This window comes from Alexandromys fortis, unplaced genomic scaffold (assembly GCF_014885135.2).
Source record: "Alexandromys fortis isolate MF-2015 unplaced genomic scaffold, M_Fortis_MF-2015_v1.1 scaffold_8_1_9099942, whole genome shotgun sequence".
Taxonomy (NCBI): Eukaryota; Metazoa; Chordata; class Mammalia; order Rodentia; family Cricetidae; genus Alexandromys; species Alexandromys fortis.
Genome location: NW_026067898.1, coordinates 6140251 through 6163533, shown reverse-complemented (window position 1 = coordinate 6163533; position 23283 = coordinate 6140251). Strand labels below are relative to the sequence as shown.

Here is a 23283-nt window from a genome sequence, read left to right as displayed (position 1 = left end):
TTGGTACAGAAGCAGATCTGCAAGTCAGCCCTGACTCTAGGAAGTACCACTGTTTTCACACACCCCAGACCACAGCAGAGAAGAGGAATTATTACTAACGCTCACACTGAGACACACGTTGAGGACCAAGCATATTAAACACAAGGCAAGGTCTAGGCACATGACACGTGGGACAACAGTGAACTCCACGGAGGACCGTAGGACAGGACAGGAAAGGCTCAGCACCGTCGTGAGACTGAGGAGTCACAGGAGGAAAACCCTGAAGGAGGGTTATCAAGTACAGAGAGAACTTCACAGGAGGAAAGCCCTGAAGGAGAAGTACAGAGAGAACTTCTGGATGGTGCCAGAGGCAGTGGCAGTGTAAGACATGGGAGCAGTTGAATTTTTGCCCTGGACACTGTGGCACCATTAATCAAAACTACTCCAGGAAGAAGAGACAAGGACACATCCTTCATTTAGGTGAAAATGGCAGGGAGATGGCTGAAAGGCGTGCGTTTAGATCAGACGGGTAATGCGGGAGGGCACTGGGGATGAGATGTCTTACAGGAGCCCAGGACAGCAGCAGAGTGCGCATGTGCAAGAGACCTATTCTCAATGAGTCCAGATCTACACTCACAGTGACGGCAGAGATACCATCCTTGAGAGATGGCTTTGGGAGATGCCAGGAATACAGAGTAAGGGAGGCAATGTGACAGACAGCAAACATTCCATTCGGTAACTGGAAGACTACGGCTGATTTTCAAAAGAACAGGTTCTCGTAGAGTGAGGTGTAACAGCTAACAGAAAGGTTTGCAGAGAGAGTGATGAGAACGGCGGACAAGGAACATGGAATTCTTCAAGGCTGGCAGAGAAGAGGCTGGAGAAAACTGGCTTTAGCACAGGAGGGTATGTGAGCATCACTATAGACTGCAAAAACAACCAGCATACAATTCTTTGCATAATTCTGTACTGATCATAAGCTCAGTTGGTTTTCACCTTTAAAAAAATCTTCTAAAATAAAAATTAACACAATGTTAAATTATATACATTTTATAACTTAATATAAACATAAAAAGCATTACCATTTTATGACAAATTTTATTTCTAAAGATCTGTACAGTTTTTGTGACTAGACTTCTTCAGGATGATTTTGTCTCTAGTATCATGAGATATTAAATATTATTAACAATTTCTGCTTTAGTTCCAGAGCAATTACTGTGATATAAAAGATTACATTGAAATAGTTAAGCACACCTTCATCCTCGGCCCTCCTTCCCCAAAGACAAGCATCTTTAGAATAGTTAACAATTTGGACAGTATTTTTCAAGAGAAAAATTAAAAATAGTCTTCTATTATTGTTCTTAAAGGTCTAATCTTTTCACAATAAACATGCTTATTTTTATTATATACACATGCATACATATGAAATTTCTGCCTAAAATACATGCAGCCACCATTAAAACCAAATGACTAGCCCATCCTCACAACCCTAAGAATGGCCTTTTAGTAAGGCACTCACGTTTAGAATCAGGATGTAACTACCAAATTGAGAGGCTTGGAGAAGACTTTTATGAGGCACAGACAACTTTTAATACATTATAACTGCAATAGGAAAATGTCTTCCAATGAATAGGATATGTCAAAGATCTGGAGGGTTTTCTTCATATAGACAATAAAAATAATCAATTTTGAAGAATTACAGAGTGAAATTTTGAGGACGCCACTATCCACTAACAGTCTAACTATGGTCTAAATATTCTACATCACCTGGGGAGGAAGGGCAACCATGTTCTTATAGAGAATTCCTAAGCTCCGATTAGCACCATTCAAAAGCTTATAATCAGTTGTTCATCTACAAACTGGCAAGTCAGGTAAAAGCGTGAAAGCAAGGACCCAGTGCAGTGTTTACAGTTCCTTCTGTTAAGGTACCTGGAGTCTAGAGCATCACAGCACATTACGTGATTATGCCTCGGTAGCCGAGAGGTGTTAGCATTTAGAGAGACGTGTTGTGGGAAGAAAGGAGGCTTATCTTGCTGGGAAATGCATCTTAACGAGCTGTGGCTAACACAGCCGTGCCACCAGTGACGTGTGAGCATATGACCTGCAGATCTGTGGGAGCTGGGGACATTAGCTTTCCGTGGTCACCAATTCGGGATGTCTCAGCTGCTGCCTTTTGAGACTGACCAGTTTCATTCTGTCTCTGATGTGCTCAGCAGTAGAAGCCATGTCACTTGGACTCCCAAAATACTGTTCAGTTCTAAAGTCAGGACACACAGAAAACACACAGGTTAATACACGTTCATTCCACTGTACCAGGTGCACAAGAGCAAATGTTATCATGACGTGATCTGGACTATGTAGAAACTACTTCATCTGGGGCCTGGAACCCAGACTGCTGGGATTGCTCTTTGCTGCAGATAAGTCACATGACATTAAGCTACTTTTTATAGTTCAAATCCAGACAGCCCTAGAGATTTTTCTCTGTATAGACAAGGAGTAATGCTCTTCTCCACAGGAATAAACTGATGATTCTTTTCAATATGAATTTCAAACATTCACTGGAAGTTCGTGACACAGCACTTAGTCCTGTGTGTCTCATAGCTAAGTTCTGTATAGATATTTGGCTGGAGGAACCCTCCACCCCCCACATACATATACACATACACTGCTATGATCTGGAACAATTACTTCACCCTGTTATCAGGCGTGGGGACATGGAGAGCTGCAGTCACTGCTAAGAAGTAAAAAGGAGTCGAGGCATTGGGCGCCAGCCTCTATACTCTCCATCACAAGACCACAGAGGATACCTTACTTCTACCTGATGGCTTGGTGTCTCATTATTGGACTCCTTTGACTGCTCAGTGACTCAGTGACAGGATCTGCAGGGATGAAACTCTTGATTCTTTTCCTGGCTTGTTGGTTTTTACATGAGGTCATCTCACATTTGAAATAGTAAAGAAGGTACGGGTTAGGGCCTGATAACCTTCCATATGGAAAATCTCAGATGCCTTAGTGGGAAGACAGCTCTGGAGCAGGACAGACCTGAGACTGTGTCCTAACTCCAACAGCTGCAACCATGAATCACTGGTCCTCTGAATCTGAGCCTCATTTCCTTCCATTCTAAGTCATGAACAGTCACGCCGGCCTCAATCTGACTGGTGCAAGCAATAAAGGTAAAGAGTTGAAGCTGCCTGACTGGTATCCTATGAGCTCATAGGTCTCAGTCCCTTCCCTGACACCCTCCCCATTCTTAATAGGGCCCCAAATCTCACAGCTCCCTGCCCTCACAGCTCAGGCTAGAGAATTCAAGTCTCAAACTAATCTGCACTCGCCCATCTAAGTAGACTTCTCGGTTTCAACTGATCTACTGTAGGAGTTGGGATGTGGACCAAAATGAAGACAGTGAGCCTTCTAAAGAACGGCTTTTCTTCTCTCAGTAATTTAACTTTTACACGCTAAGGGCAAGCCGCTTACCCATCAGGGTAAACCACGGGGACAGTGAGTCTGTCCAGCAGTGACTTCCCAACTGCTTCGACTTCCTCAAACTGCTCCTCGTCATTAATTGCTTCTGGCTCCTCTGGGCAGTCTTGCAAAATCTGCAGCAAACAAAAGGGCAGCATCAATCAAAAACGACGAAAGGGAATTAACCCCACACTGATTCTGTACATGGAAGAGGGCGGCGCTCCGGTTTCGTGCTGAGGGTCTCAGAAGCATCAACTGCAGGAGGCCGAGCTGCGACTGGTGAAGGGACCCTCATCGCAAACGAAGCACGGCTCTAGTAACAACATACACTCAGGGGTACAAACAAGGAGGGTGTTCCCAGGGAAGAAATAATGGAGTGCTATTTGGAAAATGAATAGAGTTGTGCTTAAGAATAAATAGTCTCTAGCTTACTAGACAACCATGTACTAACATTTAATGGGATGTTTATTCAGCAGAGTGGAGTGTGAACGTCAGACTGCCCGCGTCTACAGACACCAAACCTCAATGAAACTGCAAACTACACCCAGCACAGTGTGTGCAAAGGTAACACATGTGAAGATCTGCCTGATCTTCTGATTTCACTGGTTATACGCCTAATATCAGGAGCTCTATTGTGTTCAAAGACATTTCATTCTTTTTTATTTAAAAATTCAAGATTTGGTTTCAAACTAGGACACTTTTCAGTTATTATGTTGTATAATTTGCTTACAGTTATAGCTGAGTGTAGGCTTACTTTATAAAATAAAGCAGTCAAGAAGAGAAATAGTTCATGACGACAGAAGGCTTTACGTGAGTTTGCTCAATAAAATAGGTCGTTATAAGCAAGATAAAGGCCAGAGACAAAAAGAAAGAAAGGCAGGCAGGCAGGAAGACAGACCAACCTCCTATTTAAAAATCTTGTAACTATGTTTATTTTTTTATACCTTTTAAAGAACTCTTGAATTAAAAATATCCCCACATTTAAAATAGTAATCTAAAATGTCATGAACGGTGTTAGGAACTTGAATAACTCTTTTGACAGAGGCAGGGTATTGTGACCCATGAAGGGTAGGACTTCAGGGCCCTGCACTGGCAAGCTCGCCCTGGACATGCCCATTAAGAAGAAGATTTAAGCTCCACACTTTTCCTGGATGAGTAGTGTATTTTATAATAATGAACCACATTCACTGAGATTATTAGCAGGTAAACAAGTCAAGCCCTCTTCTATACCCGTTCCATCCTTACGAGGCCTTTGTGTGTCTGTTGTCAGAGACTTCAGGTATGAAGCAACACACTCGATGTCATTGGGCCCAGTCTAACAACAGCTCTGATCTGTACAGTTCAGGGAGCAGGTGTGAGAATCAGCGGTGCCACTTTCAACAGTGTGATCCAACACGAAACCTCTCAGTTCCTAAGGTTCTGGTCACATCTGATCGTTCTGAGGTAAGGCTGTAACTTCGGCTTTCCACATATTACTGCATAATTTTAAGTCCCCTGCATATAAATTCCCACTATAAGAGAGCAACATGAAATTAACTACCTAATAAAATTTCCGTCTTGAATGGGAATATATTCAGCATCACCACTGTGAAGAGAAATGGGCTTTAACAAAAATTTGCCCAAATAACACGACTATTTTTATTATTGGCTTCTCTAACTAATGGCATAAAACTATGGAGAAATAAATTCTAGAATGGATCTTTAAAAATAATCATGGAACAAAGGTTTTGATTTTAGTTTCCATTAGTTTGCCTGGCCAGCCTTTACCCTGAATTATGAAGTCACAAAGTAACTTTTAAAACTTCCTGACAATTACCACAGGGACAGGTGTAGTTGCCAAGATGGTTCCCTTTCCTGACCCAGGGAAAGAGTCTGACAAAAGGACAGCAGAGGACAGAGAGAAGCCTGGGCTGGATGGGAGGGGCAGGGAGAGGGGAAGAAGCCAGGCCTCCCGCAGCTCTGGAATCCCTTGGCCAGGCACTCCAGCCTGGGTCAACTTGGGAGACTGAGTGTAGACACTCTTAAGACAACACACATTCAAATGAGCCTCAGCAAAGGAACACATAGAGTAGCTGCATCATCACAGTATTCCAGGTAACATTTTTAATAAATGCAATGAATATCAGTGAGATAACTGTTTGTTTTTTCCCTCTTTAAGAGACTGCAGTGGGGCGCAGAGGTCTCAACGGTTAGGAACACTGGCTGCTTTTCCAAAGGACTTGGGCTCAACTCCTAGCACCAGGATGATGAAAACTGCCTGGAGCTCTAGTCCCAGGGGAATCTGACAACCTCTTCAGGCCTCTGCACTGCATGTGGAGAATGGACTTAAATTCAGTCAAACAAACACATAAAAGAAAAATAAAATCTCAAAAGAAATTTTTTAAAATCCTGCCTACCTTTTCAGCGTTTGAGTGGAAGGCAATCGACATCTCCAACCGATGCACTCTCTCTTCTGATGCTACTGTGAACTGCTTCCACACTCTGTTCAGTCGAGGAAGCGTGTCCCCCGAGGACCGGGATGTACAGCGCAAGGATTGGCACAGAACAACCGTGGCCTGCAGCAACTGCCTGCCGTAGTCGTAAGTGCTCTAGGGAGGGAAAGGACCACCACGTTAGAACGCACGCAATCATGAGGAGGTGAGGCAGCTGTGTGGCAGCACCGGGCATCTGTACTGCACGGACCAGCGGCTGTCGGCAATCTGCAAGCACACTAACAAACGCGGCAAGGTGTCTAGCTAGCTACCAGGTTTGTATCTCTTTAAGCTCTCGTCCTTATTCTGTGCTCACCATCTCAGCAGGCTAAATTCTACGGGCCAAAAAGAATGTCAGGTCTCTGATTACCAAAATGAAGAGGTGAAGTGAGCGCCACACTTTGTTACATATAAGAAAGTAAAATACGACAGTGTAAACTCTGCATCAGGGCAGATACACAAACACACTCGGTCCCAAAACAATCCTGTATCACTAAGCTAATTCTAGTGACAGACTAGGAACGCTGTTTCTGACCAGTTGTTGCTAACAAGGACCTCACGCTAATTCTGTGACCTGTCCAAGAGTCTACACAGTGGCACAGCAGAGGGAGCCCTCTTGCGGTCATGTGGCCCAGGGTCAGGGCACCAGGGACATTTTCCTAGCTCTGTGTAACAAAGCTGACCTTAGACTTGGAAGGCTGTGACACCATCATCTGCAAAAAGCCATCACACACTGCCCTTGCAGTAAAGAAGACAAATACTGTACCTGTGCAACATCGACAAATTTCCTATGCTTTTCCAGTAAAACCTTTGTTTCCTGGGCGTCATCACCCAGTCTGATGTGGGTCTTCAGCAGGGCATCCAGAAGTTCACTTAGCCATTCCACTGCCTGATGAACACACAGAATGAAACTGGACTCTTAATTCTTTCCTTGTAGTGAAACATCAGCTCTGTGCAAAAATTACTTCCATGTGATGAGTTAGCTCTTTAATTATAACCCTGGTTTTAGCGTTCATTCGGTGCTATGCTCTATGAACTCCTGATTTCTCCTGATCCTCAAACTGCTGTCTAAATGCCAAGGCAGGACCGACTAAGAGATGTGCTCAATGTACTGCTAGCATCACACAAGGCCTTGGGTCCCTGTAATACAGTTCTGCTGGGATCTCACTACAGATGTGCATTTTGACTTCAAATGATAAATTCTCTCTATACTTCAAGATTAAATGGTTTTCTGACACTAACTACATGATTACATCTAGTTGCTCACGCAGCACTGAGAATTCTCTTGTGGGATAGAAAGCAATGTGCTTCACCAGCCTCCAATCCAGGCTAGAACTAACAACTTTGTTGACAATAATGATTAATAAACATTATTACCAGTCTCTAACTCAACACAGTATTTCACTGAGGGGTGAGTGAAATGAGATCAGGAAAGTAGCTGAAATATCAGGCTCTAATCTCTACATGAGAAACAAGGACTTGATGCAATAAACTGGCTTCCTTAGTACTACGGGAGTCCCCTTTGTTCACAGTTAAGAGAACTTAACCTTCTAAGCCTACAATGAGCTTAAGCTAAGCGAACCCCCTATGGTGAATTAGGCCTTACCTGGGAAGCATCCTCTTCACACTTAAACAACTGCACCATCTGAAGCATCTTTAGCCTCCGCACGTCCACCATGTCCTCACATCTGATGGACCAAAAGCAAACTCAGCTTAGTATTCTGGCCTCAGTGATCTACAGCATCAGCGTCTGACACGAGTGTTCAACAGTACACTACAATACTTAGTCCCATGCTATGGATACTGCAGCTATTTTGTGCTGACTTGTCAGAGTTTATGAATATCTACTCTATTATCTATGTTACATCAAGACCTCAAAATACCTGGGATGATACTGAATGACAAACCCTCTTGAGGATAGCATGGATTCTGCAAAATATTGAAGGAAAGCATAAACGCAATGGTCCACCAAACCCAAAGAAACCTCCATCACCAACTCCATTAAACAAGCTTCAAAGATAAAAGTATAAAACTTTAGAGGATAATGTTCTGTGGAAATTTAATACATTTTGTCAAATTCTAAATACTGGATTCTGAACCAAAAACGTGTACCTATACTCTTTAAGAAAAAAGTAAGCCACGTAAATTTAGAGTTAATACAAACACAATGCAGAACATGGTTTAATCTCACTGTGGTCTGCATGGATAATAAACAGAGAAAACTCCAACAGTGTCTTGGTGTGAGCTATGATCCCTTTCCTTCATTCCCATGCAATCCCATGCATGAGAGCAGGAAGGGGACTCCTGCAAAACCCCGCATATCAGACACAGGTGATCCAAGAGGCCCCGGCTCTACAGTCAGGGTTCCTGAAGAAAGCCTAATGATAATACAAACTGGCTGCTTTTAAAATAAAGACCTCTCAGTCACAGCCTAATGTTACAGTGCAGCTTATCTAAGTAAGTCTACGGCGACAGAAGGGAAATAAAGATAATCACTTCCAAGATCTAAAGCAAGACACGGAAGACGTAAGACACCATATAAGGATAAAGATGACTGCCACATAAGCTCAGTGTACATTGCGTGTCACTGGGAAAACAAGACAGTTTAGCCTAAGTTTAAACTGTACCGTCTAAACACACAGGAGTTAGGTTAGAAAATGTTTACGGGAAATGAATTTTAGTTGGTAAAAAGCTATTACATGTCCATGTAAAACATTTGTGGGGTGGAGAGAAAGAAGTGACTCGCGGCCCAGCGTAAGCGTCCACTAGACAGAAAACAAGAAAAAGAGAAAGACATCATGCATGAATGAGAAACAGCACATATTTGAGAAACTAACAGCGACTGCGATTCTGTGGGAAGCTGCAGGATGCTAAGACTGCAGAGCTGAAGGAGGTCTCACTATCCTAAAGACACAACTCCATCTCAAAGACAGGCCCAGAGCTCCACCCTTACTCCTGTCCTGAGGATCAGCTTCCCTCACCAAGGTTCATGCCTCTATTCCATTGAAGACATGATGATCTGAGACCACACTCTGGGCTGTGAACCAAAGGCTGACAAAGGTCACTACTTCAAGACGGCTAATGGTGAGAACGGGCACCAGTTATCAAGAAACAGAATCAGAAGGAGGAGATGAGGAGGATGTCTGGGAAGGGATCTGCCCCTCGGAGTGGTAACAAGGTTCCACAGAAAGAAATGAAGCTGGATGAAGATGAGGAGAAGGAAACTGAAGAATCAGCTCCAGTGAAGGAGTCTGTATGACCTTCTCCAGCCAAAACCACAGAAGAATCAATCCAGAATGGAAAAGACAAAGCTATCAACACCACGGCCAAAAGATCAGGAATCCAAATAAAACCAACCAAACAAACAAAAAGAACAGAAAAACAAAGCAAAACACACTCAAAGGACCCAGTTCTGTAGAAGTCATTAAGGTAAGAATATAAGCAACAATAGAAAAGAAGGGCTCTCTTTCCAAAGTGGAACCCAAGGTCATCAGTTATGTGAAGAATCGCCCCTTGAGAATTCTGGCGGTGAAGGAAGCCTCTTTAAGAAAAGAGCTGAAACACTTTGAAATAATCTGTCTTACTTCATGGCTGTCTTTTTTTATAATGCGAAGTGAGGACATCCCTCCATTGGGTTTGGTAAAGCTGACCAGATTTCATCACCAAAAATGTGTTATTTAGATGCCTGTTTCGTTTTCAAGGATGGAAATACACTCTTGAGTTAGCTTTAAGCGTGCATGGACTGTTAGGGTAGGACATAGTCAGCGGTCAGACATGGAAGTGGGGAGATGAAGGTGGGAAAAAACCCACAGTATTATAATAACAGATAACAGAGTTAGAGGCTTCATCCAATCTTTGTACTTGTGTAGATTACTCGTGTCTGCAGCAGCCGTGAGAGCAGTAAGACCTAAGGCAGAAAAAAGAAAATCTTGGGCATCTGAGGTAAATTTAAATTTAGAGATAAATTCCAAATTTGGTAGCTGACAGCAACTCGAACAGAAAACTAAGAGCAAAAGAGCAAAGTCTGGGAGACAATGAATCTGATCTATACATAGTAAATTGGAGTGGAGTGTGGCATATGCCAGCTAGAGATCCTGCAGAGGCAACCCGAGTCAGGGAGGTCCTGGTAACCAGCCAGCCATGGGTATACCGGGTAGACTCAGGGAGAACACTCAGAGAGGAGGATCAAGGCCTGGAAGACACATTTCAGCAATCAAAGGAGAAAGCAGGAGGGACGGAGTCAAGAGGGCATTTGAGGAAGACACAGCTGTCACTGACTTTCAAAGAGAGCACCGACTGGAGTCAAGTGGGCCAGAGCCAAAACAGCCCGGCAATGGCAACCCAACGGCAATTAGAAATTACCGACACCAGAACAAGCAGAGGGACAGCAACAGGGAGGGCTGGAAGGAGAATAAAGAGGGATAGAAAAAAAAAAAAAAAAACAGAGAAAACAAGGGGTACAGGTCAGACCTGCAAACTGAGCTGTGGGGGCAAGTGGTGACATCAGAGACAGTGGGCTGACGGGCAGGCCACTCTCCTTCCGCGACAACTCTACGTGTACAATCCTTTATTACACTTCCTACTGGAGAGATCTAACCAGCCACAGGAAGGACCAGAACCAGGGTGGAGAACAAACCTTGCTCGCGAAAAGCCAGAGCCCATGGGAGCTAGCAGCTGACAGAGCTACCCCACCCCACAGTGAGGACACTGAGGTCCAGGGCAGGGTGCAAAAGGGATTCCTGCCTTGTGACTCTCAGTGAGGTGGAAACGTCTGAGAAATTCCCTTCATGACTTAAATTTCCAAGTGTGCAAAATTCCACACAACCATGTCAGATTAGGTATCTGTGCCTATCTTTGCCCTGTAATTTTTTACTGTCTAACACTTTCAAGTTTCTATTATAGACTGGATGTCTAAAAAGCCTTAGGTTTCTGTTAGTCTCTCAAGTAAAACAAACAAACAAACAAAAAAAAACAACGCGAGCCCATTGTCTAATTCTACACAACAATGGATGTGACGTAAGAAGATGAGATAAAGAGACAATTAGGTAAGGTTTAACCCAATTCTAACAGAACAGAAAAGCACACTATCCAAAGCAGTTTTCTTCTAGTGTGAATATCTGAGAGTAACTAAAATCTCTACAGCCAGGTTAAAGGGGAAAGGTGCCCCTTCATCAAATGAACTGACAACAGCTGTCAGAGCAGTCACACATAATAATGATCACACTCTCCCACACCTACTATACAGATAGCATTATAATAAGCAAGGGACTTGATTTTGTATGCAAAATACAGAGCACTTAGCTTCTATCTTAGTATCATGCTATCTTGCTGAAATGAACATTAACATTCAAACTTTGCCTTTGTTTTCTAAGCTGCATATCTTCCATCACGCCTTGTATGTGGTCCACGTTTTCTTTATTTTCAATAGTTACATCCTTTCCGTAGGCCCAGGAAGCCTGATTGGAGATCTGATCCAGGAGACCTTGGCCTTTTTCTCGCAAGCCTTGCAATCCCACATCTAAAACAAATGACACTGGATTGAATCTCTTAACACGGGTATTTCCTCATCAGCAGCTAGACACGGGATCCAAATGTAGATGCTTTAGACACTGACATGTGGGCCTCTCACTATGTCCAGCCACAGAACCTTTAAACAGGGATCAAAGTGGACTGCTTTCTTCTGTTGCCAAATTCTCCATAAAGGGACTCTTCTAAACACAAATCTGCATAGATTACAACTTATAAAAACTGAAGTATGGGGATCTCTATTTTCAACAATATGACTTTCTATTTTTTCCCTTTTATGTCCCAAATTTGAGGGAAATGATGCATTTTTAAAAAGAGCATAAGATTTGCAAGATTTCAAAAACACTCACAACGTATAATCAAAATAAAAGAATGACCATTGCGAGCAGGGCCACTGCAGCTCACATGCATGGGAAGCTCCACCCCAGATGCCTGGATCCCACACTGGACATGTGCACAGAAGCTCTCTTTTGAGGAGAAGTATGGCCCAAGAAAGCTTGTGACACTTTAAATCATACTTGGCCTATGAAATATTAATAGGTATTATGCACACCATCCATTAACAAAGGCTACACGCAAGTAAAATGTCAACACAAAAATGCCTTTTAAACTAATTCCCTGAAGTTGTTTTCACGAATTAATCTGGTTCAGTCACGTGTCATCGCTTTCCAGTAACTCGCCGTAATGCTCTGCATCTTCCCCATTCGCTCCTTCTGTAATGCCCCCTTCTGGGTCTGACTTTGAACCAGGGGTGTGCACTGCGTTTCCTACTGCACATGCGTATGAAGGGTCTCGATGTCAAATGTCAGAGCTGGGTTAATAAAACTGGACCACACTTCCCTTGAAGATAATTCTCAGTATGAAAATACAACACACAGAATCAAACTACCTATTCTTTCTTGCCGTTAGAGTATAGCACCAACAAAAATCACTGCGTAAGACACAGTCTGGGGCATGCAGGGTTGGCCATGAACACTCACAACTAATTACGGTTTCTGCATGCATGACAAATATCTGCCCCTGGAATATGCAAGACATTGCACTTTAGATTGAGTAACAGGAAGTGAAAGGTCTGAGGAAGGAAGGACTGACCAATCACGATGGAAAATAAATGTTTTAGGATAACTTATAACCCTTCAAGGGAATAAAACCTTTCAATATTATGTCTTCTTGTTCCCAGCAAATGATAATTAGTTCAGCATATAAATTAACTGTCTAACCATGGTAATATTTTTACAAAGAACCCGTAGGTTTCAGCATTTTTAAAATCTGCTTACCAACACTTTTCAGCTTCTCTTCAAGCAGTTTTAAAGTTTGCTGAATTGATGCTCCATCAGCCGGTGCCACATCTACGCACAACATGCCTAGTAAGCCATCCAACTGCTGAGACAACTAAAGCGGAGGGACAAAGAGACAACCCTGATGTAGCCAGCGTCTCACGTCTTCAATGATTAATGAGGTTTATCTAATGAGGTCATCACAAATACACTTGCAAAGACCATGCAGTTAAAAGATAAGGACAAGCAATCGGAATACACATTATCTAGAAGACGGACACACAGATGCACCAGGAAGGTCAGCAGAATGCAGGAGGTTAGTAAGGGTTCCATTTCTGCCTATGTTATAAAATGTATTATTGAGAAGCCATCGAACTAAAAATACTAGCATGGAATGCTTTAGGTAGACAGTAGGTTTAACTGCGTGAGAACAACCAACTAATTTTTAACTGAGGAATTTTATCTTATTACCTCCACCAGTCAATTACTGTCCCAGAAAAATAATCCTGGGGCATGCAAAACTACCCGAGTTTTGTGCAGCTTGTACAAGTCATCGGAAGACACGGAAAGCGACTGGAACAGGTACTCACATCTTGGGCCACACCATGAAATTCCAAAGCTGCCTGTAGGAGATTTTGCCTAAACTCTAGCTGACTGGCCTGTCGGTAGCAAACATCGCTGAGCTGTTGCTGCAGAGACTTCAATTCCACCAGGTCTTCCTCGTCCCCAGCGTTCAAGAGCGCTGCAATCTGCTGGTTAAGCTCCACATAGACTGCGAACCACTCCTGCAGCAGGGACACCACAAAGCAAACACGGTCAGTTAGCTCCCGGAACACTATGTATGATTTTTTTTCAGGAAGAGAAACTGAGTTCTTTTGGAAGGCAGAATTATTTAAATAGAGGATAAGTCCCTGACCATCAAATTCTTCCACTATGATCCCTCAAAGTCACTGCTGGCCAAACTAGTCTCGCCTGTAGCCCAACTAGTCTTTCCAAGTAGCCCCTGCTCTGATGGAAGCCTGTTTACACTCATCAAACCAACGGTAGTCCTTGGCCAACATTCCACGAGCCCTGCGTGAGTTCAAAGGTAGGACCGCTCCTCATTACCGCCTCCAGACTGCTCCTTGCCTGCTCCCCTTCTCAGTGCAAGTTGCTGAAGTTCTCCCTGCCGCCTGCTCCCACCCCCCACATCTACAGTGGGCGTGGCAAAGGCCTTGGCTTTCCCTCAGCAACGTCACCGTGTAGACATCTACCAACACCAACTCCTAAACGTGTGTCCTTGACTCCCAGATTTCCCTTCATCTAACGGACCTATCTTAGACACCATGAAAACAGGTTGTGTAGTACTATCCAGCTCCCTAAACCTCAGTCTGTGACTCCCATTCTCTAACCTCCAAGTACTGACCCCAGTTGTCCTATTTGAGCAGACTCAGGCTTAACAATCCCACGTGTCCACCAGTCTGTGACTCACAGGCTTACTGTCCAGCCTCTTGTTCTTTCTTCTATCCTAGGTCAAAGGCTGTTATTACCTGGCGTACTTATCACAAGCTATAAGCTGGTTTCTCTGCCTACTGTGACTATACCATGCTTACGCTGCTATGGTACTACAGCCATGATGTATGGTACTACACAAGATGCCAGCAGAACATATATTACAGTGATGCCCCACAGCTTTGTAGCTTACTGATATCAATCGCTCACTCTGTTGGTCAGTGCTCGTCCCCCACTGTCGGGTCGCCACTAACCCTCAGACCGGGCGATGCTTCTGTGTCTCTCCAGTCAATTCTTGTCCATTCTCATGACAACCGGTTTTCTCACACCTTACATCTCTAGTTCTCTTTTGAAAACCTCATTATTTGCGGCCAAGTATGTGGCCTTTTCTTAAACTTAAAACAACTTACAACTACTAGTACATATTACTTGTACGTATGAAAGGGTTTTGGAGCTGTGACATCCCCATGTATGCATAATATCCCACTTTATGCTTTGATCATATCAAAGATCTCAATTTTTTATTATTTAAAAAAATGGCATACACAGTTTAGGTTTTATTATGCAATGTCATTTAAAAAACAACCTTTCTCTTATTATCCTCTCTCCCACACACTCCTGTCCCTGTCCCGGTGTGCCCCCCCTTTCTGCTTTCACACTGTGTGACCTCGTGCCCCCTTTCCTAACCTCTCCTCAGGTTTCACAACCTGTGCACACACTCCACTCACTCACTGACTCTAAGCAGGGAGGAGAAAGAACACACAGTGCCTAAGATCTTACATCTTACTCCACTGGGAAGGAAGTCTCTACTCTTCCTCCCTGGACAGCTCTGCCCTCCCCTGGAGCCCTGCACCCCGCCTCACACCACAGCCAGTGTTCTGCCCACAGGACACGCATGGCAGCTGTCCCCTAGCTGCTGAGACCCGTAGCTTAGCTTCTGCAGCTGCCTACACTGCCCACCAATGCTGTGAGCTGGATGACTTTCACAGCATCTTAGTAAGATGAAATAGATTTAAAAGCACATTTTAGGAGGTCCACATTTCAATGTTTAAAATTAAGTCACACACATGCTTATGTGCACAAGCACAAACGCACACCTGCATGGGCACACAAAGCCTGCCCTTGTAGGAGTGCTCAACACTCATTTTCTCGTACTTCCTTTTCTCTCATGAACTTCTAATCAGGTCTTTGCACCTTCTTCCTTCCTTCCGAAACCCATCACGTCGAAGTCACTAGAAAATTCCCCAAGCTTTATTCCTCCACCAAGAAGCACTGCTGGCTCCACCCTGAGAACTTAACACCTCAGCAAATGTCTGTGGCATCCATTTAGATAGTTCCTAGTCTTTCGTTTTTATTATGTCTAACTCTATGTTCCACACAAGTCTATGCTAAAAGCACTCCAAACCTTTCAATGACATTTAGCTCCTTCCCACGGGTTGAAAGGTATCACACATTCCTACTGCAGACTGACCCTCAGTACTGGAGCTGTCTGCTACTGGCTCCCTATTCCCGGGCACACCAGCATCCTGCCTCCATCGGGAGCTTCTGCTGCAGCATGTGTTCCAAGTCAGTTTGCCAGCTCATGTCCTTGGCTTGGATTATTCCTTCACCCAATGTCAGGTTTGGGTACTAAGTGTCAGGGAGACACTTGTACCTCAGGGAGAGCTTTCCTCAACACCACATCTCTATTGCTCTCTACTCCCCACCGCTCCTGACTTGCTTGTAAATTCTGTATGGTAAGACTTTGCTATAAGTCAGTAATTCATAACAATGTGTTCATTAACACACATTGGATAATTATGCAAAATGTAAGACAAATGTAAGCCATTGCAGACTTGATATTAAATTAAGTAGGTAAGGGGATGGTTTTGGCACTATTATATGGAGATACGTTTGCCTAACATGACTAGGAGAACACAGCAGTAATACATATGAGAGCCTACATACCAAGACCTACGTGTTTAAACTGTCAGAACTGTAGAGAGGTCAAGCCACTGTTCCATTAGTGGTGATAAAAAAAAAATGCCTTACTGTTTTATCCGTTATTTTAGAAACGCTTAGTTTTTAAACTATTTCTTTAACATACATATTTATTACAGTGACTGACAGTATAGCTATGAAAATGGTATTCACACCGTATGAGCGTTGTGTGGTGGGGGGCAACGTGTGGGCACTGATGTGCAGCACGTGTGGGGGTCAGAGGACAACTTTCTGGGAGTAGGTTGTTTTCCTCCCATGTGGGTACAGAGGACAAAATTCAGGTCGCCAGGTTTGACAGCAGACACCTCTCACCAGCCCAAGAATGGCTGTCTTCATGTGAAAACACCATGGAGAAACGTGCCGTCATGTTCTTAAATAGGAAGTGATTTCACTGTCTTATTTATAGCTCTTGGAAATTTAGTCAGTATTCTGAAAAAATGTGTTCCATTACTGAAAAAGAAGTTGCAATGATTCTCAGCAAAGCAGTAAACTAACGGGGTCTAGCCCTGCAGAGCACAGTCTACTGAGGGGCTAGCATTGAAGAACACAGTCTACTGAGGGGTTAGCCCTGCAGAGCACAGTCTACTGAGGGTTAGCCCTGCAGAGCACAGTCTACTGAGGGTTAGCCCTGCAGAGCACAGTCTACTGAGGGTTAGCCCTGCAGAGCACAGTCTACTGAGGGTTAGCCCTGCAGAGCACAGTCTACTGAGGGGTTTGCCCTGCAGAGCACAGTCTACTGAGGGTCTTGCCCTGCAGAGCACAGTCTACTGAGGGTCTTGCCCTGCAGAGCACAGTCTACTGAGGGTCTTGCCCTGCAGAGCACAGTCTACTGAGGGTCTTGCCCTGCAGAGCACAGTCTACTGAGGGTCTTGCCCTGCAGAGCACAGTCTACTGAGGGTCTTGCCCTGCAGAGCACAGTCTACTGAGGGTCTTGCCCTGCAGAGCACAGTCTACTGAGGGTCTTGCCCTGCAGAGCACAGTCTACTGAGGGTCTTGCCCTGCAGAGCACAGTCTACTGAGGGTCTTGCCCTGCAGAGCACAGTCTACTGAGGGTCTTGCCCTGCAGAGCACAGTCTACTGAGGGTCTTGCCCTGCAGAGCACAGTCTACTGAGGGTCTTGCCCTGCAGAGCACAGTCTACTGAGGGTCTTGCCCTGCAGAGCACAGTCTTCATGCTGGCTTGGTGCACGTCAAAGTCTGAACTCTTCGGTGGGCCCCAGGGTGGACATTTTTAAAAGTACCCTTTAAGTTATGCCCACTAAGATGAAGATTCACCACTGTGTAGGTGATTTCTTTTTCGTTTATGAATTCATAAAATACATACAGGTTCTTGCAACCTTGCCAGGGATTTAATATAACACAAGAACTGGTATGTCTCAAGAAATCAATACACTGATTAGAGATACGGATTTTACTGATTTACATAACTGAAGTTGTCCTAAAGGCAAATCAGCCTGTCTGAAATGAGGGTAAGGGAGGACCTGGCTTACCTATAGAGTTAAAATTAATCAAAGAAAAGTAAAGAGGGGAGCATGGGGTGCATGTGATCTCGGGTCAGCAGACGGCCTTCGATTCACTCTAGTCTATCCAGCTTCACATCTGCTCTATGGAAAATGGCTAAGAATAACAAAAGGAAAAAGCATGAAATCTGGGGCCTGAATTCAGACTGTTAAGTAGCCAATGAACTTGAACGCCTTATGTATATTAGACAGTCAGGTCCCGGCAGCAGTGTGTGTGGTCGTGGTGCCCAGCTGGTCTGTTCTAGCTTTACCAGGGAGCAGCATGCTAACACAGACGAGAGAAACACTGTCAGGCCAGGCTACCACCGTGGTTCCCACAGTGTATCTCAAGACGAAATGTGTCTTGATTCCTTAAGCAAAGCCAGGTTGCTGATTCCTATAAGCAAAGCCAGGTTGCTGATTCCTACTAGATGGCACACATCAGGAACATGTGGCCTCTGTGGCCAGGATACTGGAAAGGCATCAGAAACTATATTCCACGGTCTACTCTTTTACCACCACACTTCTACATTTAACTCTACTAAAACATAGAAGACTTTCATTGAACACTGAACTAAAAATCTTATTTTTTTGTTGTTGTTGTTGTTTTGTTTTTCGTTTCTGAGACAAGGCCTGGCTTCTAACCTGTAACTCTCCTGTCTTAAAGCTCTGAGATTCAACACCACACTGAGATACAACTAAAGTATTTTAAAAATTGTTATCAATTCATTAACCACTCCCATGATTCTTACTGTTTTTCCTATTGTATTAAAAAGCTGAATGTTTTTCTAGCCCATAATCCTTTGCAATTAACTGCATGCTGGTAGAAGTCTCGTTCTTCTTTACATTAATCTTAAACAGCCAAAAAAATTTGAATTTTTAGTTTTAACTCTCCATTATGCCTTAATGTTTGACATAGCAATTTAATGCAAATGGAATATTAAATTTTCCAAATTCTGTCTTTGTTAGCTATCAATACTAGAAGCTTGTCATTACTTCACAAGACCTGAAAAACGCCAAAAAATTCTTCCAACACTTAGATCTTATTTGCAAAGAACAAAGAGGGTTTTAATTTATTTTGTTGTGTTTTTGGTTGGTTCTTTGGTTTTGAGACAGAGTATGTAGCCCTGGATAGTCTAGAACTGGCTATGTTGACCAGACTGGCCTCAAATTTGTGGTAATTCTCTACCCTCTGCTTAGGATTACAGGTATATGTTATATACCAGACCCAGTTAAGAAAGTCTTGAATAAAGTATTAAATATTAGGAGCTTAAATATAAGCTAGCTCATTTATTATCAAGCAACCTATTCAACGTCAACAGTGCAGCGCCACCTATTGGCTAAAACAGTAATCCTCCTTGTAAACCTCTCAAGGGAGACTTTCCAATCTAATCAAAGCGCAACGGAACAGAATAATGAAACTCTCTGTTTACCAAGCTTTAGTAGTTATCAATTTGTGGCTGACTCCATCTCGTCCAGATTCCCACCCACCTCCCACACCTACCAGTTTCACAGTGAACCTCAAATACCACACATGACTCCAATGACTCTAGTACGGCCCACGAGTGACTTTTCTTGAAGACCATGAATGGAGATGTCCCCGAGCACTAACAGTATAGGAATTAAGACGTAAAGAAGAACATGCTGTCTCTTAAGTTCATTCATTACTGGCCAGTTTTGAAGATATTCTAAGGAGACGCAAATTTTAACAGAGACAATGTTAATTTCCCCAATTTTGTATTCAATTCATTTAAAATCAACAGAAGCAGCACAGCTTGAGGGGAGTGAGGCTCTTCCTCACAAGTCAGGCATGACTTCCTGACTGAGGCGAGGCTGGCTACCCCATGGCAGAAGCTGAGGCACAGTGGACTCCTCCACCTACCAAGTCTTAAATTTTAAATTCTTCTGGGTCATCAGTCTCTACAACCAACTTAGGTACTAACTGCCTGCCCAATGTATATCTGAGTTCCTGATTGTCACCTTCATAATGACAAGAGTGAATCTCTGAATCAACAGAGACTGGACACCTTCTGTATGCCATGTCCTCAGCCCCACGGTTGTGTTTAACACAGGGGCTGTGGTGTGGCTCTCGGGGATTGTAGCACATTCTGAGTAGAGCAGGGAATATCCCTCAGTCCAAGGCCTACAGAACAGAAGTGTCACTCAGGAAAGACAAGGGAACAGGAACTGAGATGGGGACAACTAAGCGTTGTAAAGGAAGGCGAATATGATCAGAATATTTGAAATAAAGGTGTAAAATGTCACATTCTTCTATATGATTAATACTTTCTGAAACAACTAAAACCAGAAGTTTCTGTCACATAAACTACTCACACAGGCTCTATATTTTCAGGTCACCTTTTCCCTGACACTGTAAACATCATCCACAACTGTGCTTCTAGAACAAACAGTGGAACTGCGTGGGAATCGAGACCAAACCATCAATGAGTCTATCTTAAGTCTCCAAGGGTATTTTAGACCCCCAAGTGCTCAACATAAGCGTTCCGTGCTCTGTACCGATGTCTGGAGCAAGCCAGCACCTAGCACTCAGTCCCAGCACTCAGGCCCACCCAGGTACCAGGGACACACAGAGACCACACTGTGACTCGCGGAGGGGAGCTGCTCACACTGTGCTGGCTCTCAATCTCCTCGTGCTTCTGCTGCAGGGCCTGGGAAGCCCTGATGGAGTCACCAATGCCCCACTGTGCTCTCAGCTGCTCAGATCCAGGCCCTTCCAGCCAGTTCACAACCTGCGAACACAAGGCGAGATGAGTAAGAGAACCGAACGCCTTTCACATTTTCGTTCTGGTTAGTTTCCCTCCCCCAAATTCCTGAATTCCTCACATGTTTATAACTTCAATTATTTAAATCCTATTGCACATCATTGGTGGTGAATGTCTCATCTGGAACTATGCGTTTACACTGGGACAGCATGTCCAAAACCCCGAGTTTGGAAGAACGAGCACTGTGGTTGAGCACTGGGCTTTTGGCTGTTCGATCATCTGCCGGGCTGTGGGAAAACCACACTGCAATGTTCTATTACAGAAGTTAAACTTTCACTTAGAGTAAGAGAGTTGGAACTATAGGACTCAGAGCTGGGGAGGACACCAGGAATGGAATTAGTCAAAGGTTTTCGCTGGCACTTTAGAAACCTGAGCTGCAGAAGGAGCTTGTGCAAGGCAAGAATATATTACTGAAAAACTAGGACCAAAGGACACATGTCCTGACTCAGTGGGATGTTCTCGCCAAAGCCCTGGAAACAGAGTTAATTGACAAAATTAAAGCACTATTGTCTCTCTTGGGTAACAAACTGCAGAACCACCTACTTGAATACTCTCTAGGTGTCTCTGTAGGATAAACTGATTATTCAGACTTCTTGGGAGAAGTCCCACAATATTGGGGGGTCTATAGTTTTCCAGGATGACAGGACCCTGTGCTCATCTGTGGAGTCCCCATGACAGGTGGAAGGAGCTGAGAACCACACAGGGAAGACATGAGTCATTCTAGTATCAAAGGTCCGTGTCCCACAGGGTCAGTTCCATCATCAATCACCGAACTCGGTGATCCTCAAAAGTTGTAGCTTCCACTGGATATTAACAGTTCAGCCCAGACCCTGGATGTTTTGGTAGAAGGACATTGCCAAGTAATGCTGGTTCCATCCCAGTCCTCGTCAGGTGCTGGGGAGCACAGCAAAGACCAGACTCTCACTCAGGAGGTTTTGCCAACTCTTCTGACAACGCACACTTCTAACAAAGCTAAGCAGGAAGAGCGCGGCCAAGCTCTACCTGTCACCATTAGAATCCAAGACCAGATGGACAGCGACACCTAAACTGAAACTCAGGACAGTTCCCGCGAAGTGAGAGCAGCTGCCTTGTCTCCCACAGTGCAATTCTGCTAACATGGGTGACACACACTTGGCTTTAAATGTTTACGCATTCTTTTTTATAATTACATAATTGTACAGCAGAAGGAAAGTCTTGTGCATTTCCTTTTGTTGATTTCCAAAGCAGTTCTCCTGTATCATTCTGGATGGATTGTTTCAGCCAACTCTTAAAGACACAAGATTCAAATGATTTCTATCCTGTGGTTTTCACTCAGCACTGAACTGTAACATATAGTTATATATAAACTATAAGTAATTTTCCATGTGGTAACTATTATAATTTTCAATGCGTTTACAAACCTTTCTAAGCAAGCCACCTCTTTGCCTGCCTCTCTCCAACTGCCCAATCAACCAACCTACCCAGCAGCCCACTAACCCCGAGATGTACCCCTTCACAAGACTGTCTCATCTGTGTTCAAGAGCCTGCTGCTGCACAGGTGAGCGATCACACGCTGACATTTGCTGTCAATGCCATGATGAAGAACACACAGCATCTTCTCTAATTCTCCTTTACTTCCCTGGACCTTTCTTGTTCAGTGATGAAGATGCTAGCGGCTAATGGTATATATCATAAAACATGTACAATACTTGCTTTTATCCAAAACACCTAATCATCAGTTTTAACTATGTTTTCCAGTAACACAGATATTTGCAAGGCATACAAACTATTGTTGTGGGAAAAACTGACAACGAGGAAAGAAATCTCTCCATACACTTATTAGTGGAACTGGATACATTGCAAATGTCTGTTTACTATGGTATGGAATCCTCTATGATTTCTCTCTTCTATCGCCTTACTATATTAGCTCCTACTTTAAAGCTCAACACTGGCATGCAAAGCGCAGAAATAAGACACTATTACTGCTGAGTCGCTGGAATAACCACTGAGCTTTCTTTCGGGTGAACTCTTGTCAAGTTCATGGTGAATTCTACTGACAGTGTTCTTCAGAATAATAGAAAGAAGTCTGTCCCTCAACACCCTGTTTCCTCTCAGTCCTTCCCCTGTGTGGTCTCTGCAGGAGCAGGAAGCTAGGACCTTCACTGGCCACTCCCACTTTCGCCAAGGAGACATGAGCAGGGGTCATGGAGAGATTTTGCTTCCCACCTTGAAGAACATGTGCAGGGCTGCTTTCGGGACATCAATCAGTGTACGTAAGACACTCTCTACTATTCCATATTTTAGAGTTAAGACAGGCACTTTCTTAAGGAACCTATAAACCTTATGGGAAAGTGCAGATGCCTGAGAGGACAGAAGAGGCCAGACTGCAGGGAAGGTAGGAAAGCCGAGAAGCAGACAGCGACAACCAGGAACCACCACAGCTAGTCTTACATAGTGACGGACACATCCCGGTGGCAGTCCTGACTGCCTTATTTAGAATGAAGAACCAAGTCGTTCAGCAAGAGGGAGCAGAGACAGAATTCACTCGCACCAAGTGCTGTGAGCTTCTCTGCTGATGAACTTGACCTCGTGTGTCCTGTACTGCGTCCCCTCTCGTGCAAACTCTTTGGCCTTCCTCACAGCATGAAGGCCCCTGTCAGACACACACCTCTTGACCCGGGGTCTCCTTGCCTGTGTAACTATAAAAAGCAAACCTTTGCTGCTCATCATTAGTCCATCTGCTGTATTAGTGTAGCACACAAAAGCGAGTTATGAGTGCAGAACTGTGGAGACACCATAAACCTAAATATGAATTTCATATAAAGGAGAGGCAGCTC

At 43.9% G+C, this 23283-nt stretch overlaps 1 protein-coding gene across 7 annotated transcripts in view; it reads right to left on the bottom strand.

Moving 5' to 3' along the window:
* Positions 1–304: 304 nt before the first annotated feature.
* Positions 305–23283, bottom strand: part of Sestd1 (SEC14 and spectrin domain containing 1) — an 89082-nt gene continuing 66103 nt past the window's right edge. For all 7 annotated transcript variants that reach the window (XM_050120269.1, XM_050120283.1, XM_050120266.1 and 4 more), the window contains 9 exons: positions 20312–20434; positions 13306–13500; positions 12716–12830; positions 11271–11430; positions 7519–7600; positions 6679–6801; positions 5838–6029; positions 3454–3575; positions 305–2236 (listed from right to left, as the gene is read on the bottom strand). In XM_050120269.1, the coding sequence (XP_049976226.1) occupies positions 2107–2236; positions 3454–3575; positions 5838–6029; positions 6679–6801; positions 7519–7600; positions 11271–11430; positions 12716–12830; positions 13306–13500; positions 20312–20434 (1242 nt within the window). In that variant the 3' untranslated portion in view covers positions 305–2106. The remainder of the gene's footprint in view (positions 2237–3453; positions 3576–5837; positions 6030–6678; positions 6802–7518; positions 7601–11270; positions 11431–12715; positions 12831–13305; positions 13501–20311; positions 20435–23283) is intronic.